The 18,383-nt window shown below is 44.2% G+C and overlaps 1 protein-coding gene across 1 annotated transcript in view; it reads right to left on the minus strand.

Annotated features, from left to right (window-relative positions):
• LOC102373757 (transmembrane protein 241) overlaps positions 1-18,383 on the minus strand; it is a 57,670-nt gene that overhangs the window by 3,449 nt on the left and 35,838 nt on the right. The window contains exon 9 of the mRNA XM_006033624.3: positions 1,993-2,057. Within this exon, the coding sequence (XP_006033686.2) occupies positions 1,993-2,057 (65 nt within the window). The remainder of the gene's footprint in view (positions 1-1,992; positions 2,058-18,383) is intronic.

Raw genomic sequence — 18,383 nt, forward strand, 5'->3', positions numbered from 1 at the left:
GTGACCTTCTGCAATTTTAGAAAAACATACAAGATTTATTTTGGCATTTCTTATCAAAAAGAGCCCAGTTTGCTTTCAAAGTCCGCTCTCTGCACTTTGTTTAATCTATGAGCTGTTAAAAAAAAAAGAAAAAAGAAAAAGCTACATGAGACATGATTTGGGAAAAGAGAATAGAATGGTAAACATCAGCCTTGCACTATATTAAAGATATTTTACTTCTAGTTTTTTAAGGTCTATAAATGAAACTGTAATGGACATATATTGGTTCCAAAAAGCATTTTAAAACTAACTACCTTTCAGTTGTAGAGGTCACATTTCACAATCCTTTTCTGCCTCATTGTGATTAAAGCACAAATATCTAAAGATAACTAAGGAAAAGCCATATACAGGAAGGAAATGAGTGGTTCATTGACTTTGAAATTCTATAAAACAATGAAGAAAAGTTGAGCACAAAGCAAACTGGATTACATTGTAGAAGAATGCTTATTTTTCAGTTACAGAGGACTCGCATTTGCAGCTGTTTACAAAGTACAATATACAAAAGATCTCAGTCCTTCATTTGTTGAAACCAACTGGAGCTTCTCCAGTAACTTTAAGGAAAGTAGGATCAGATGTCCAAAAATGTCAAGGGAAAATGAATATCTAATACAGTCCTAGGCATGTCATAAAGGTTTTAAGAAATATATCCCTTTGCAAAAAGCCTGCACACGGTCTATACACTGTTTATAGCCCACTGAACTCTTCCAAAACTACATATCCCACATCTGGCATGACTTAAATCCAGATGTGTTACCAAATCTGCTGCTAGATACACAGCAGCCTGATTTGGCTGGATGCTTATGCAAATCTGATGGTGTGAGTGCACATATAACCCAATGACATGAATTTGAGTTTGATATTATACTAAATATCAAATCTTGAAAAGAAAACTCAGTGATTTAATTCACTGAAAAGCAGAATCCCTGTAACGCCGACCACAAAGAAAATAAGAGCCCAGTCTGAAATTTTCCAAAAAAATGGAGGGATATAGACTTTCAACAATAATTCTATACACCAACATGCACTCAGAAACCTATTATCATTAAAAAAAAAATTTGTGTTACAGTTGCACTTGGAGGCCTCAGATGAGGATCAGGACCCCAGGCATTATTATATAAACACAGAACAGAAAGCTGGCCCCTGCCTCAAGGTGCCTAAATCTAAATACTGATACTACTCAAATAAAAACTTACAATTTTGCTTTAGGAAATTCCAAGTTTGAGAAGCAGGCTCTATATGGCAAAATACAAGGCACTGCTTTGGAAGGAGATATGTGTTACTATTCCATTTTATCATTTGTATTCACAGTCTGTGCTGCGCTGGGCACTGTCCGTAGATACACAAAATATTACTGATATTAAATAGACTAGTCATTTAAAACATAGTTTCTCAACCTGTGGTACATGTACCCCTGGGGGTACACAAGACACAGGCAGGGGGTATGCAGGTACCCCAATACTCTCTCTCGCCTTCTTTTCCTCTCTTTCTCACCCCATCCTCCTTTCAAAACTATGGCAAAAAAATTGGTGTGCTGCACACTGCATGGCACTTTAAATTCCCCAGTAATAATTTGGCATGCCACACTTTGCGCAGCACTGGGTTCAGCCCTCCTAGCTTTGGCCAACATCACCTTTAGCCCACGTACACACTTGAGTTGTGCACCCCTGGTGTAAAAGGTGGCAACTCTACCCACACCAGATCAGACATCTGTCATATAACGGCCTTATATACACAGCCCTTCTTCCAACATGTGGCACACATTAGTCTGTAAATATAAAATCCCCTGGAAAATTGAGTGTTGGTGTACTTAGTAAAATTTTCAGAAGTTAGGGGGTACTTTCTCCTTAAAAGGTTGAGAAACACTGAACATATTCCTGGGCAAACTAATTTATATTGCCCACAAAGTCAATAGGAAATTCAAAATAACCATAACAATTTCATGCAAGTACTTACCAGCAAATTGTTGGCATGTTAACAGTCATGACAAAGAACAATGGTGACAAGCCAGCTGTGATAAGCTGTGAAAAGAACAAAAGAACCTGTTATAATTACAAGCTGCAACATCTTTCCTGATAGTAACTTTTTGTAATTGTGCTCACACTAATTATTTTCTACCCAACAGCTCTATAATCCATGCACAGGGAGAAACCCAGGGAGATGAATTATTAATACATGAAGCTACTATTCCCAAACTTTGCCCGTGACACACAGATGGGACACACAGGCACCATGCCTTTTCCCAGACCTCTAGTGAGTGGGACTCTGGAATCTGAACAAGCAGCAGCCATTTAACAAGCCAGCCAGAAGCAGTGGGGGACTCTGTACAAAGTGGCTGCCCCAGGAGCTGGGAAACCATGTGTATATGACCAATGGACAAAGCAGCCAGGTTTAGATTTGTGTGGAATATGTAGTTTGCAGCACAAATTGGACAAGCAGCCAGTAGAGATGGCACCCTACTGAACACACAACTATGTAATGCTGCACTGGAAATTTGCAAACTCCTACTACCCTTAGCAAAGACCAGACTGGAGAGGCATAAGAAACACTGGTCCAGAAGAGCCTTAAATCTCATTAGTCTACTTCAAACAGGCCAAAAATCTGTCCTAAGCCTAGGTCACACATTGGGAAGGATCCAAATAGAAACTGCATGTGCCTAAGCCCCAGATCTTCAGGTATTTGCAACCTTCTCCAGCCTTGTCTTTTTTGTCAGGCCTAGTGAAATAGCCAATTAGCCATGCGTCTGTGTTGTTACTGAGACATGCTACAACTAATGCCTGTATAGCCTGGTGTCTGAACAGCTTTTGGTGCGTGCCTCCCAGCTCTAGTACACCTGGCAGGTTACTAGTACCTGAGTGGTATGGTGCACCAAACCATTAGTGTCTGTAACACGGACTCCAGGAAGCAGTAAAGGTAGAACAGACATGAGCATGATATGAGATTGTGCATTAGACATGAATTTGAAATGGAGTACTGCAAGGGAGAAAGAAACCAAGTCATTTTGTGCTCTCAGTAACAGTGGTTTTTGAGGATGCCATGGGGTGCTGCAGGATGCCATGTAAGGCTACCAGTGTTTGGTGTGCAAACATGATTCATAAGATAAACCTCAAGAATTCAAACAGGCATCCATACCATTAAAAGCATCCTGACCTATTATGGTCTTTCTGAGTTGTTTGCAATTAAAAAAAAAATTGTTCTATTATTCTCCTTAGTCAAAAAATGAGTGAAAGCTAAGAGTTGGCATTTTCTGAGGAGTGCCTTGAGTATAACAAAGGAACAAAGGGTGCCTTGAGTTTAGAAAGGTTGAGAACCACTGCTGTATAGAAACATCAGGCAAAGAGTCCTTGTTGACAAGTGAACTGCACTCAGGATAACCCACGAGGATGAGAAAGGGGAAGCGGCTTTAAGATATTTTTAGAGTGCTCTGATCCTAGGGGCAACCAGAAGCTGCACCAGTTCTCATTGGAGATGGCTGGCTACCTCTGTCCCAAAGAGCAGTTCTAACATCTAGGGATATAATGATATGGCTTCCATGTACAATGAATGGCTCTTTGATCAGCCCATCTTCCTCCAAACTACCTCCTGGCACATAGGACAGGTGTCAGAATTGTTATGCTGGCCCTATCCCACTATCAGAAGAATCCCCCTGCAGAGAAGCAGAACCCTCGGAAGCAAGTTAAGCACTCCATCCATGTCCCCTTTTTGCCCTGGCCCTCCCACAGTGCCCTGCACTCTAGGAGGAAAGTATGGATCGATAGCGTAGAAAAAGATTTATGTTATCTGAGGACTGTCATAAATTAGGGGAAACTAGCTGCCCTGCACTAGAGCAGTGCAAAGCAGGGAGGGCCAGGAGCTGGGTTCTGATCCAGGATATCTTATCATTAAAACTGTGGACTCACTGTACAGTTACTCAGCGCAGAGTGAATGGTATTAATATGGCCATGTGTATTTCTAATGGACATCCTCTATCCTTCCATCCTTCTAAGGTATATCATAATACAGACAAGTTTTTAGCGTCCAGAACGGTAAGGATACTGGTCCATTAGGAAGCTTGTAAGAAGACTGCCAGGAGAAAATGGGCATTTGGCAGGAGCAGGGGCAGACAAGTTACAAACAGAGTTGTCTCACAGTTTCACCTCTCTTTTAGTTCTTTAAAAAGTTAATCTGTTCCTGAAGGCTGACTATGGCCTCTTTACTAAACCCACAAACAACATGGAAACTAAGGAAATAACTAAGCTTCCTCTCCATCAGCACAACCCATGGCAAAACACCTATCTGACATACACATGGTACTCAGTCCTTCCTTATGTCCATATGGCAGTGAAAACACAAAGACAAAATAAAAGATCCTAACTGCAAATACATCAAAGGCTTTATGATACCATAGGCGTTAGCATGCAATTGAGGTGAGTAGAGAATAGCATAGTTCACATCTCTGAGAAAGATTGTTGGAGAAGTCACAGCAACAGTTCGCTTTCAGTTCCCATTTAGAAGTTACTTTTGCAACCAGGAGCAATAGAAGTTTTTAAAAAAAAATGGAAGTCCAAATATTATATAGCCTGAACATCTGATGCAGCTTACATAAATAGACCTACTTCTGGACACCTTTACTTTAGGATTCTGCAAATCAAAATCGAAGATCCTGCCCCTGATCTCTGGGTGCAGCTCTCATTTTATATATACTCCTGTAACGCCATTGACTCTAGAGGAATGGCTCTCAATTTACACCACTGTAAATAATAGAAGAAACATATATTGAGCTTGTGTCAGACAGGTCATGGATAAGGAACTCAAGTGCACAAGAACTAAGCATGTGAACAGAAACTGTGGTAGTTACAGAATTCCTTCTCTTTATGTTTCCTGTTCTCTAATTATAGGGAAATAAAGTGTCATATTTTAAAGTAAGAAGTTGCAGTTGTGTCACTGACTCCATTATAGAGTCATGTTTCCTGTAAAACTTGTCAAGTTGCCAAATAATAGGGGAATAAACATATGAAAATCTCTTTGAGAACAGCCCTAATAAAAATAACATATAATTCTACAGTAATCAACCCAAACTTTCCCACAACTGCTTTTGTAGGATTCAGCCTTTTGAACAATAACTGTAGAACATTAATGTATTTCTTTTACACTGGCATCCTTCTTGCTGCAAAATAAAAGCAAAATGTGAACAGCTGAGAACACGTGCATTTAGTCAAGAAAAAGCAAAGGAAAAACACTCTATACATAGACATTTCCAGTTTACGTTGTTTATGTGAAGAAATCATTCTCAGACTGTAAGTGGACAGCCCAACCCCCTCTGTCTCCTCTTCACACTGCCTGGTTGCTTTAGTAACCGAGCCTGGGCACCTAAGGGGAGCTGGGCTGGGCTGCAGAGATTCTTTGTCCTAGTTTCCACCAAGATACCTGCATGACTCTGCTGCCTCCATCTGAGGGTGCTGACAACTGTTAAAAGGATTGGTCTGCATCATGTAGACCCTGTTTCTGGTTGGGAAGTAGTGATGAGGTCACAAAAGTTTTAAAAGGGGTCACTCCATTTTGGAGGCAGTCAGTCATTTTGAGACGCTGAAACAAGCAACAAGCATCCAGAGCTCCATCAGTCTCTGGATGAACATGCCAGTAACTTACCTGCAATTTAGCCAGTAATTTAGGATTAAGTGAACTAGACGCGTATCAAAAGGGCCAACAAGCCTATTCTGTTTTGCTCAAGGTGTTTTGTTTTTTTCTTTTGATATTTCTCTGTCTTATACCTGCGCCCCAGGCCTCTTTGATCAATAAAGCTATCTGTTATAGCACGCCTTGCTGAGTGTGCTTGAGAGGGGTGAGGAAAGCCTTTTTAGCTCCCTTTTGCTCGGCTGGCTATGGTGGGCGTGGCTTTTTACCTTCCTCCCATGTAGGAGGCTACTTTTGAATGCTTCAGGCTAAAAGGAAGCACCCCAAATTACCATGATGGGTTAAGCACCCCCCAAGGTCTACAGGGTCTGTGCATCCTAGGCTGCACAGAGCCCTAACAAAGACCAAGGCCCAGGTGGTGGCAGTGGTTAGCCCAGGCTTGCAGGTATGCTCCAGGAAGGGGGCCAGCCCCCAGGGGAAGCACCCAAAACATGGTTTTGGGGGCAGGAGAGCCCCCTACTGGCCCAAGTTTATTTTAAAAGGTTAAATTTAAAATAAAAAATGAATATTCAGGGAAGTCAGCCATACAATGTGTTCAAGGATAAAACTAGGTATGCATGGTTCCAGCCTGGAATCTATTTTTTCTTTTACTTTTCTAGGTTCCAATAAATGCTAAAAAGTCCTCTATCTACATGTGTTAAATGTCCTTAATATAACTTTTAAAAAAAAGTGCTAAGTGTAGGAATCTTTTTTTCCTGTTCAAACAAGTCCCTGCTTTTACACTCACAATTTGCTGCCACCATTTTCAAAGTCCTAGGAAAAAAGATCAGCCTTCCCATGTAAACAAAAGTTTACCATTTCAAAATCTATTTTGCTGCATTATCACTAAAACTGATATATGAATATGTTAAACTTAAAACTAATGATCAGCAGCATATTACAAATCAAAGTCCTTTTTCTGCAAAGATGTATGCACATGCCTGAAAAAAAAAAACCTCTCAAAGTTACAGTAAAATGATATTGTCTGTTATGTAGTGGTCAAACTAGATCAAAATGGCTCTTTCTGGCCCTTAACCATATGGGGGGGGGGGGGGGGGGGAGATATGAGTAATCCCACTAATTTCAACAGGACTATTTACATGCTTAGAATTAGACGTGTTGCAGAACTGGTGTCCAAGCAGCTAAACACAAGCTATTTGAACTGTCAGTTATAAAAAACATCTCTATAACATTATGGAGTATCTTCTTTTTCAGGAAAAATCAATTTGTAGCCATCGTTTAACAAAGCATTAGGTGTAACTTGAAATTATTACTGAAAAATAAGTACAAACCTTCCCTGCAAGAAAATTTTAAAGGGTTTTGGTTTTTTTTAAGTATGTACCAAAGAGAAATAAGAACGTTCCTTATTCACATGTCCCTCAGGAGCATAATTCATTTAGAACTAGCATTTTGAGAGAACTTACCTATCTCAACCTCTATAGTTCCAATCACTGAAGCACTTTTATGCATGTTTTACATGTAGATAGAAGAGACAGCTCAGCAATAATCCCTGAAGAATACCAGCTTTCTTATTAAGTGTACTTATTTAGCAAAGTCATAACTGAAAACATAGTTTCACAGCTTCATAGTTGGTAGGGTTAGAAGGGACCTGAGCAGATCATCAAGTCCGACCCACTGCCATGGCAGGAAGAAGTACTGGGGTCAAACACAATCACATCATTTCAGGGTGACTGGTAGTTTAAGGGATGATGCATCCATCCCCAACTGTTAACCCATTTAGCCATTCTGCTTCCTCCACACACCCACCATGGGAAAAAATAGTATAGCTTCATGATAGGATGAATGTTGCTGAACCAAGTAAGGTCTGGAGATACAAGATGGAGTGGGGTGGTAGTAGGTGTTTATTTGAAAGTTGGCTTATTTCTTCTACTCTAGAGTGTACAGAGAACAAAAAATGAAAGGAGCCTACTTACATAAAGTGAATAAGGATTCTAGGTAGCCTGAATTCTTAGTGTAGACTCCAGAAGAAAGGTAATGGGTTTCCTCACCAAGAGAGAGCTACCCTATCTGAGCTGTCAGTACAGAACCTTTTCATGAATGGCTAGAGCCTAGACTGTTGTGAGTAGTCCAGGAAGAAAGCTCTAGGGTTTAAATGTGCAAGTAGCTGAGAGGACAGAGGTTGCAAACCTCTACTTCATTCACTACCCAAGAGTAGAGAACTGGAGGCATTTGAGGGAGTTGGGAACCTAATTAGATCAAGAGTCCAGGAAGGATCCAAAAAGTTCCTTTAAGAACAGCAGGGCCCAGGGGCTGAGGCATCAATGTAAAGCTGGGAGTTGACTTCTCAGGTGTAGAGACTTTCAAGGAACCTTTGACAGCTCCATCATCATTTCTATTGCCAAACAGCTCTATAAACATCCAGCACAGATAAAACCTTTTGAAAACTGGCGAATGACCAGAGGTGCATGAGGCACAGATGCAAAATAAAGACAACCTAGGAAGAACAAGCAATCATTCATGAGGAAAGGCAGGTGTGGGAGAGAAGAGGGCTAAGCAGGCTTATAAAGTTAAAAAGCTTCTGCATGGCAAAGGCAACCTGAGAAGGCACAGTGGAACAGGAAGTCTTCTCAGGTCTACCAAACTACCACATAAACAACTCTAATCAAAGCCAACTGGGTGAAATGGCCTCACCACAGTTGAGGACACCGTAGAGGACACAACAGTTACTTTGAGCCAAGGCAAAGAAGCATGTGTGGAGATGCATGATAAAATACTGAGCACCAGTAAATTACCATGAGGATTGTTGAAGTAGTAGAGTTTTACTCCTCCCAACTAATAAGCAGGGCCAATGCTGTAGAGGTGCAAGAACAACCAAATGCATGGAAGAGCACAGGGAGACTAGAGACCCCCACACCCAATCCTGGGGCCTAAGACACATGCTAAAAAGCTCTTTTAAAAGCAGCAAGACTTAGGCAGAGGAGCTGTACTGAAGAACTGGAGTGACTGACAGACCCCAACTGAACAGCAGGAGGCATCCGATCACCATCATAAAGCTGATTGCTGAAGGAAGACTGTTAAAAGCCACACTCAGGCAAGCTAGGACTGCTGCTCAGCTGGACAGAACAAGGGAAAGGAACAGAGTAGCCACTTTACTAAGCATAGAAAAGGGGAAAATGTCCAGGCCTTGCTCTCATGCGCCCTACAGAACTCCATGGTGTGGACAGGCTTCAGGGAACTGGGACTGTCCCTTCCTCAGTCATAAAAGTCCAGCCTTGACAGATTTGTCCATATGCTTTCCCTCTGTGACAGAGGTCACGGTGATCCTGCCACACAAGAAAGGGTTGGGTGCAATATAACTAGAGCCATTTCAGATATATGCAGACCAATGACAAGCAGAGCACGAAGAGTAGTCAGGGACAAAGGAAGGAAGAAGACCACCACATATGCCCCAACTCTTACAGCCACCAGCCAAATTAGAAACCTATGGAAAATTTTTAATGGAGATATCATCCATAGGACACCACAGGTTCTTGAGCAGGAAAACTAAGACCACCACCTGCTGCCTTCCCCAACCCTGCACAGAACAAGGGCAGGGTCAGAGGAAGAGAAGGAGTATATGAGGTTAGAGCAGTCTTTGCATGATTCCAGAGAGGATTAGGAGATAAACTGTTATGAATGTTAGAATTCTTCCATTAAGCTTTCAAGCAAAGTGACCATTACAATGGCAAGGCATTTCTTGCCAAATATAGAAAACCTGTAAAAACTGAACACTCTAGGCTGGGTCTCTAAAGCTCATATTCCAAAATATTAATGGTTCTGGACCAGGGGTGGTCAACCCGTGGCACCGGAGTCCAAACTTCCAAGTCCAAACTGAGTAATGTGCTTGCTGCGAGCAGTCGCATCACGTGACGTGAAGTAACGACTATGGAAGCTGGTCACTGTGTACTTGTGTAAATGTTCAAGGAGACACATATTAACTTCTGAAGAGCTGCATGTGGCTCTGGAGCCATGGGTTGGCCACCTCTGCTCTGGATAAATGAAGGGAAAATTTCCCAACCCAACATCATTCTGTAAAGTCTCATTTCCCCTAATTATTGATCCAGCTGTATTAATCAAGACATATGGGAATGTGTGGGAAGAACCTTAAGGAAGGATTTTATCAGGCTATAAGAGCCTGACAGTATCAGCACAAACAAAATGAATGACAAAATATGCCCTTTAGCCCAACTGCTTCAGTCAGCAGAGCATAAGAATGACTAAATCCCCTGACAATTGGAGCATAATCAGAGAGACAATGCTTCATAGGCAATACAAGTGAGATCTTAGCCCCAAAGTACTCAAAATGGCACTTCCAAGAGTAAACAAAATGTAATTAATATTAATTTTTAGATGCAAATATAGGAGCACATGATTAGGGTCATTATGAGCTCTATATGCTGCTTAATTACCAGGGCCTGGTCCATGGGAAGCAGGAATGAAAGTGCAAGTCTTGTTTCTTGCTGGCAGCTCCAGGGAGCTCAGCAGGGAGGTCTGAGATCCCATTGCATTTCTCTCCTGGAATTACTCAAATTTAACATTGAGTTGACTAAACACTCATCTTTAGATGCAAACAGCCAATTTTCTTGGACAACTGAGGTAATTAACTGCCCTTGGAAATAAAGACAGGTGCCAAACTATGCACACTGTAGTCCCAGATCATTACTGTGCCATAATGTTTAACCTCTAAGCAGAGAGTAAATACCAAACCTGTACTGACTTAAGAGTTTCGGCTCAGGCATGTTTATCTACTAGAGGGACGTGTCATTAAAATGCACCCATAGGCAGAAGGGAGATATTGTTTCTTTTAAATATCTAGTATGCAGGACATACTTTCCAAACACAGAGAAATTTGAGGAATTTCAACCATATGTCACAACATAAGGATGAGTCCAATTAAATGATTTGTGGGAAATTCTGACATATGCTGTTTATGCTAAATGCTCCTGAGTTAGCATTTGCTTGGTGGGGGTGGGGGAAGTAGGGGTTTCCAGTGATTTCAGGCTATTAGATACCACATACATACTCCAATAGGTTAGCACGCTTTTGGTAAGGAGCCCCATTACTTTTCTTCTAGGGTCTACACTAAAAATTCATGTACATACTACACTATACTACATTATACAGATAAGTAAGTAAATAACTTTACTGTTCTACTGATCTATTATGTGCTATTTTCATGCACCATATTGTATATGATGATTTCTGCAACACCACCTCTTTGTTTTGATCTTATTATCACTTTACTCCTGAATTGGTGGTGTTAATCTTTCAATTCAAATAAAATCCCAATCCTAATGCAAGATCAGGGCTTTAGATAAGAATATGAAGCTACCCAAACTCACCTGCACTTCTCTTTTAAGATATATGATATATTCAATATTTTCTTCTTATTCTGGATGATCATTAGAATGCAAAATAACTCCTGGACTGCTGACTGACTTCATAATTATGCTATATTTTGTAGAGTATTTCCAAATTTGCTGTCTGTACTGGTTTCTTAGGTTTAAAAACTATGATACATTTTCTAAAAATACAGCCACCTCTGGAATAGAACTCCTCAGTTGTTTAAGAGGGCATAGCAACAGTTTAGAAAAGAAAATGAAGAACAGTACCTTATTTATTTAATTAGTAGAATTGGAATGTGGGCAAAACAAATCTCTTCACTACAGTCTCTTCACTGTGATTTTTTAACGGTTAGACATGAACAAGACCATGCTTATTTCTTATTTGAAAGACCTACATACATAGTCCAAAAACATGTACACGCACCCCCCCCCCCCAATAATAAGTAACCCAGTAGTTGGCAGAATGAAATGAACGGAATACTGAAAGTATAGCTTTCTCTTAAAAATTCTTCAAAAGACATCATGAAAATACAATAACTTTTTTTTCTCTCTCTTATGCTAAACATTAGATGTGGTTCAAATTGTAGTAGCTATTTCTTTTTGGGCATCAAAAAACCACCGCACCCATCTTCACTCGTAAGCACAAATATCATCCTGCATTTATAAACAGAAAGCCAAAACAAGTGTGTGGCCTCTGCTACAGAAGATAATGAGCAATATACACTTTCCTCCTTCCTATCGCTAAGAAGATAGATAGTGTAGTGTTATCACACTTCAACCTATAAAACGCAGCATGTTTATAGCACCCAACTCAATTTTAACTCTGACTTTATATTTATATTGCAATATTTATTTGAAAAGTGGCCAGTGCAAGTGTAAACCAGATACTAAGGCTAGGTACAGACAAAAGTCCAAGGCAGAATTGATCTAAGTTACAGTTTTCAGTAAGTGGCATAGTTTAGATCGGTTATGAATAGGACACGCATCACCCTTTGGTTGAAGGGGTGGGAGCCAGTTCTTAGACCAGGCTCTGCCAATTTTAAACCAAACTATGTGTGCTGAACTAAAATTTCAACATTGCTGCACTACAATAGCGCAACATAGTTTGGCATTCTATTTTACATATATACACAGGCAGGAACAAGGTGCCAACCTGTGGTTAACCGGCATTTTTGGGACTTAGGCCGCTTGCAGTGTTCAATTAAAGGTGCAATGCAATCTGATCCACAACCCCAACAATCACACATGCCTCCCATGCCACATATGCATGGCAGGAGGCACAATTCTGCAACTGGGGGTCAGATCCCAATTGCATGGTATTGCTGGTGCAGGAGCCCAGGATTCAGATCCCAAATCCCCCCTGCACTGGCAAGTAGCAAGCCAGGGGCCCAGTGCTCCTATAGCTGAGAACACCAGTCAGCTGGTCAGCACTCCTAGTCACTGGAGAGCATTGGAGCCCTTGGCTTCCGTGCACTCCCATGGCTAGGAGCACTGAGCAGCTGACCAGCACTCCCAGCCATGAGCGTGCAGGAGCCAAGGACTCGGATGAGTTCCCATGGCTAGAAGTATCAATCAGCTGACTGGCACTCCTAGTCTCAGAAGCACACCAGTCCTGAAGGGCTCCAGTGTGCTCCTGAGGCTGGGAGCAGCCACACATTTAATTAAGGTGTGATGGGAGCCAGCTACAAAGTTATTACACATATTTTCTGTAATAACTTTTTGGCTTATGCCCTGTTTTATCACACCATTAATTGCTTGAACATGTGGCCAGGTTACTACTGGAGACATGCTGAAGAGGTTAAGCATGTCTTAAACATAACGTCTATCAGGGGCCTTAGGTAACCATGTAGAAGGACAGAAGGGCTAAGGCCAGAGCCCATGAGAGGCAAGGCCAGGGGCCTGAAGCCCAAGGGGGTGAAACCAGGGCCTGAAAGGGGGAGACTAGGGCGGGAGCCCAGAAGCCATTTCCAGCATAGTGGTCCTGGGCTAAGGAGACCAGAGAGAAAGTGGGGGCCAAGGCCAGCAAGCCTGAAGTTCTGACAAGGGCATAGAGGCTTGAGGTGGCCTGTTTTGGCTGAGGGGCAACTGGTAATATTTGAGAGGCATGGGCATAGCTACAGAGGAGGTTGGAGACCACACATAGCCCATAAGGTAACATGTGCCCTGGGAGCATGGACAGGTCAGGAGGGCCAACTGAGCATGAAGAAAGGATTGGGACCAGCAGGGTCCAAGGGGGATCAGCCACCATAAAGGACTAGGACTTGCTCTAGGACCCTTGGGCAGCCTCCTTTTTCAAAAGCCAATAACTACATTGAGGCATGGCAGGCAGAAGAAAAAGGAGAGGACAGGAGGAGCCCAAGCAAAGTAGGAGTTGTAGCCACCAGGGGGTGTCATGGCCACCCCTGGGGCTCAGTCTTGCTACACATGGTTAACATTAATTTGGTTATCTTGGCATTACAAAGTATTGTCAGAACACATGGGTAAAAGAATGAATTACCTGTAAAAAGAGCTGTTTTTATTTCCAGTTTCACAGCATGTATAAACACCTGAATTTTCTAAACCCCAGTCAGCAGTTATGTAACAATGAACTATTGTTGTACTTCTGCAACAAACGTACTTTAGGGGAGGTCAGTGGTATCAAAAATAGCAAAAGAAACTTAAGGATGTGGAATTTGCTATTTTAAAAAAATATAATCAACAAAAATAGCAAATTTCCATCAACTTCTCTACCCACTCCTGTAAAACACTTACATTTTTGGATATTTATGTGTATGTTAAAAGTCCATTTCCTATTGTATTTCCTATCACATAATTCCTTTGGGAAAACCTAATTCATAAACAAACAGTTCCCAGACCAGATAACTAACTACTTCACTGACCTGTTTCCATACAGTCAAACAATAATAGATCTACAGCCGCTTTATTGCCACTTTCTCGTATGTTTTTGCTGCTTTAGCAATGATGTAATGGAAAAAAATTGACATGCTATTATTATTATGCTAAAGACTGCAAAGAAAAGTTGGGATTCTGAAAGGTTTTAGTTTTCTATGAAAAAACAAAATGCTTTCCAGTGTTTTCTAACCATGTGGTTAGTATACAAGGTCAAAATATTCCATCAGAAACCACTGATAATTTGATATGGTTTAAATGCTTCTAAAAATGTTAATATAACAATTCCCTTTGGAGCTGCTTTAATTAAAGCACCCCCACCTCTCACCCTGGAGCATGTGTAAAGATGCCTAAGGTCATTCTGTCTCTTAGCTCCACCAGATACCTTGAGAAAGTCCTGGCAATTGGGGAAGACTAATGATTTCTCTCTTGTATAGCTATAGAAAATGAGATAGATAGGAGGAAGTGCCCTGCCTCGTTCCTCTCCATGTCAGCTTACAGGGCCAGCCAGGCATGGAAAAGGGGATTCAGACTGCATCTTCCCAAGGGCTGGTGCACTCTGCCCATGCATTGAAGATTTCTGGAAGTGAGCACACCCTTTGTAACACAACCCATTCATCCATTCTACTCCCTCTAGGGACATGGGGTTCCTCAATCACCAAGGCAAGCTAGTGGCTACATGTTAAAATCAGACCCTCAAACAAGCACAGAGAGATTATGACTTACAGCATAAGGGAAAGTTTTCCAGATGAGATGTGATAAACAGCTGGACAGTTGATGAGACAGATAGGTGTTAAAGATGGCAATGCCATCTAGCATTGCCCAGACTCAGTGGGGGTCAGATGTGCACAGGTGCCAAGGGATTATGGTAAGTCATATGGGCAGGCCTGGGCCCAGGTATCCACTGGTCGAGCCCTCCGTCCCCACTCACTCCCCTGTGGCCAGCAGGCCACTGGGTGCTGGCCACAGGCAACCTACTTCCCCCATCCCATTCTCAGGGTGGGACAGGCCAGGCTCCTGGCAGCACCTGCTGCAGAAGCTCCAGACCCTGCTGTCCCCCGCCTGCTCCTGAAGACTAACCACTCTACTGTGCTGCTGCCCAGCCCAAGGTGCCTGGGCTCTGGGGAAACAAGGCTCCTAGATGACTGGGATGAGGAGCTGCCCGTGCCCCCACCTCTCCACAGGGGTCTTCTCTGGGGAGGTGCCTTGGGGCCAGCCCCACCCCCATACCACTGCACCCCAAGCATGCCCCTGGTGCACGTGTGCTGGGAGATCCATGAGGAGCTGTTTGCACAGACTGAGGTGTGCCCATCCCACTATGTCCTGCTGCTGCTGATTGCCATGGTGCCCTAAGTGAACGTGTGCACCTGGCATGGGACCCTGAGCTACTATGATGTGGTTAGTCAAGCCTCGGCTACCCCACAACCTTTGCTGCTGCCTGGAGGGCGACCTGTGGCTGCATTAGATGTCCTTGCCCCCCGCTGCCAAGGACATCGCTACCAGCATCAACACATTCCTTGGCATGAGACCTGTGCCCATCTAGCTGTGGGGGCACAGGCTTCTCAATAATGTTTTGCACTGTCTCTCACTTCCCTGCGTGCTGGGTGGGTGGGGAGAAACCTGGGGCCAGGAGAGTGCAGGCAGGCCAGGCAGGAAGGGAGAGCAGGAGTAGGGGCTGGGGGCAGGGGTGGAGAGGGGACGGCCCTGGGAGTGCCCTCCCTCAGTGTAAGCTTTACCATATGGCCGGGGCAGGCAGGCCTGGCAGCTCTGAGGAGTAACAGCTAGCAGCAATGGCATGCAGCTTCTGGCGATGTCATTGGACAGTGGGGCATGGCACGCAGCACTTGGCTGGGGGCCACCCCCAGAAAGGAACTGGCACTGCTGGTGACAGAGCCAACCTGAGCAGGGTGTGGGGCCCGGGGCAAATCAGCCCACACGGGCCCCCACCCCCACTCTGATCCCATGCACCCTGGACCTGAAGAAGCTGCTGCCACTATCAGCAGTGGTGGCAACGTGGGGAGGGGTGGGTAGCAAGCAGCTGGACATGAAGAAGCTGGCAGCGGCACAGAGCCACTGTGGCCACTCTGCCCAGCTCTGCAGGGCCCCCCAAAGTGCAGGGCCCGGGGTGGTTGCCCCGATTTGTCCCCCCCTCGGGATGGCCCTGGCTGGCAGCCAGCAGTGTCATGGCCAGCCATGCCTCATTGAGGGGGCTGGGGCTCAGGCAGGCCACCCATGCTGCTGTACACAATCTGGCTGCAGCCAGGGTCCTGGGGTGCAGGGATGTCCATGAGTTGTCACATAAAGGGCATGGATTTATGGGCACTCCCTGACTGATGATTGTGTTTGGTGATTGCAACCCACTGTGCCCACAAAGCCTTGACCTTTATGCACTGACTGGTTGTGCCCATGCTCCTGCATCTGGACTGACAGCCCCTCATATATGTAGGCATTGGAATGCCCACCCTGTTTGAACTGGCACTGCACCTCTGCCTTGCCCCACAGTGCCATGAGGTTGCCAATCTCCTCCTGTGACCAGTTGGGGTCCTGGGTGGTAGACAACAGGCATGGGTATGGGTGGTGAGGATGTTGCCATCAGGGCTCCGGCACCGACTCTCTGGGCCTCTGTGCGGCTGTCCCCGTGTGCCCAGCCTGGGTAGCCACCTGCAGCACCCAGCGCAGGGGCCCAGCGTGGGACTGACAGCTGCATGGCTGAGGCAATGCCCTACAGCACCTGCCAGGAGCTGTCTGCAGTTGGGTGTGGGGGCTGGCAGGCCTGGCTGGAGCCTGCAGCATCCTGCAGGCCTGGATGGCATGAGCCTGGAAGCCGTGCAGCACTGTGATATCAGGCAGCAGTGCCAGGATGCAGGCAGGCTGGGGCAGCTCGCCTGTAGCCTGCCCAGAGGGACACAGGGGCCTGGAGTGCCCTCAGGCTCCCTGCTGGTGTGCCCCAGGGCTCAAAATGCCTGCAGGCTTTTAAAGGCCTGAGGCAGGGGCTGCCATTGAGGCAGCCCAGCCCTGCGGCAAGAAAAGCTCCCAGCCCAGAGTCCTGGGGCTAGCCTTAGGTTGGCCCTCTTGTAGCAAGGCTGACCTGGGAGCAAATTTGCTCCTGGGTCACATCTACATGCGTGTTACTGAGCAGTAACTAATCACGAGTAAATTTGATACCTGCAAATGCAGGTATCAAATTTACTTGTGATTAGGGGTTTTTACTGAGCAGTAAGCATGCGTACATGTAGACACATGCAGTTACTGCACAGTAAACTACATTACTGCACAGTTAAGTGTCTCATGTAGACACACCCAGTCTCACATATATTTGGCATCTATACTAGCATTGGAAACTATTTCCAAGCTGGTATTTGTTCTTTTGTCTTCTCTTTGCCAGTTACACTTATGATTCATCATTCAGCTTCAGCTCTCCATATATAAATAACTCAGGGAGACTAAATAAAAACATGGGTGGGTGGGAATCTATTATGCACAGAAGCCAATGGGCCCAGTTTCCTCTGCAATTCAAAAACATATTCGAGTTGATAGATTCTCTGCCTTTAAACTGTCATTCCTTGCTGCCAAATATCTCAAACCAGAAGCAGTATGAGTGTGGAAAAGGGTGGTGATGAAACATTACATACTACAGATTTGTTCCAAGTTAGTATGTATGCTTACTGAGGGGTATCTTGGCATTTAATAAAGGTATGTATATGCAGTATGCAATTTAAATGGAAATAGTTATGACAGAAAGGACACTGATCATTAGAAACCATGTCTTATGCCCAAACTTGAAAATTAAAGTCTGAAATCTGAGAAGTCATTTTCATAGATTTCATAGACATTCGGGCTGGAAGGGACCCCGAAGGATCATCGAGTCCAGCCCCACCCCCGGGGCAGGAATTCCACAGGGATCATAGAATCCCAGCAAGATAAACATCCAGATGTGTCTTGAAGGCATTCAAAGTGGATGCTCCAACCACCTCTGGCAGCACTCTATTCCAAACCTTGGAGGCTCAGACAGTAAAGAAGTTCTTCCTTATGTTCAGCCTGAAACGGTCACAGTGGAGTTTGTGACTGTTTCACCTTGTCATTCCTTGGGGCGCTCTGGTGAACAATCGTTCCCCCAGATCCTGGTGAGCACCCCTGATAAACTTATAGGTGGCCATCAGATCACCCCTGAGCCTGCGCTTTTTCAGGCCGAATAGCTCCATGGCTCTCAGCCTCTCATCATAAGGTCTGTTTTCCTGGCCTCTGATCATGCACGTGGCTCTTCTCTGGACTCTCTCAAGCTTCTCCACATCCTTTTTGAATTGTGGAGCCCAAAACTGGAAGCAATACTCCAGCTGCGGCCTCACCAAGGCCGAGTACAAGGGGAGAATGATGTCCCGGGGATTTACTTGAGAAGCATCTATGAATGCAAGCCAGCGTTTTGCTCGCTTTACTAGCCGCAGCATCACATTGAAGGCTCAT

Source organism: Alligator sinensis, unplaced genomic scaffold, assembly GCF_000455745.1.
Source record: "Alligator sinensis unplaced genomic scaffold, ASM45574v1 scaffold1248_1, whole genome shotgun sequence".
NCBI lineage: Eukaryota > Metazoa > Chordata > Crocodylia > Alligatoridae > Alligator > Alligator sinensis.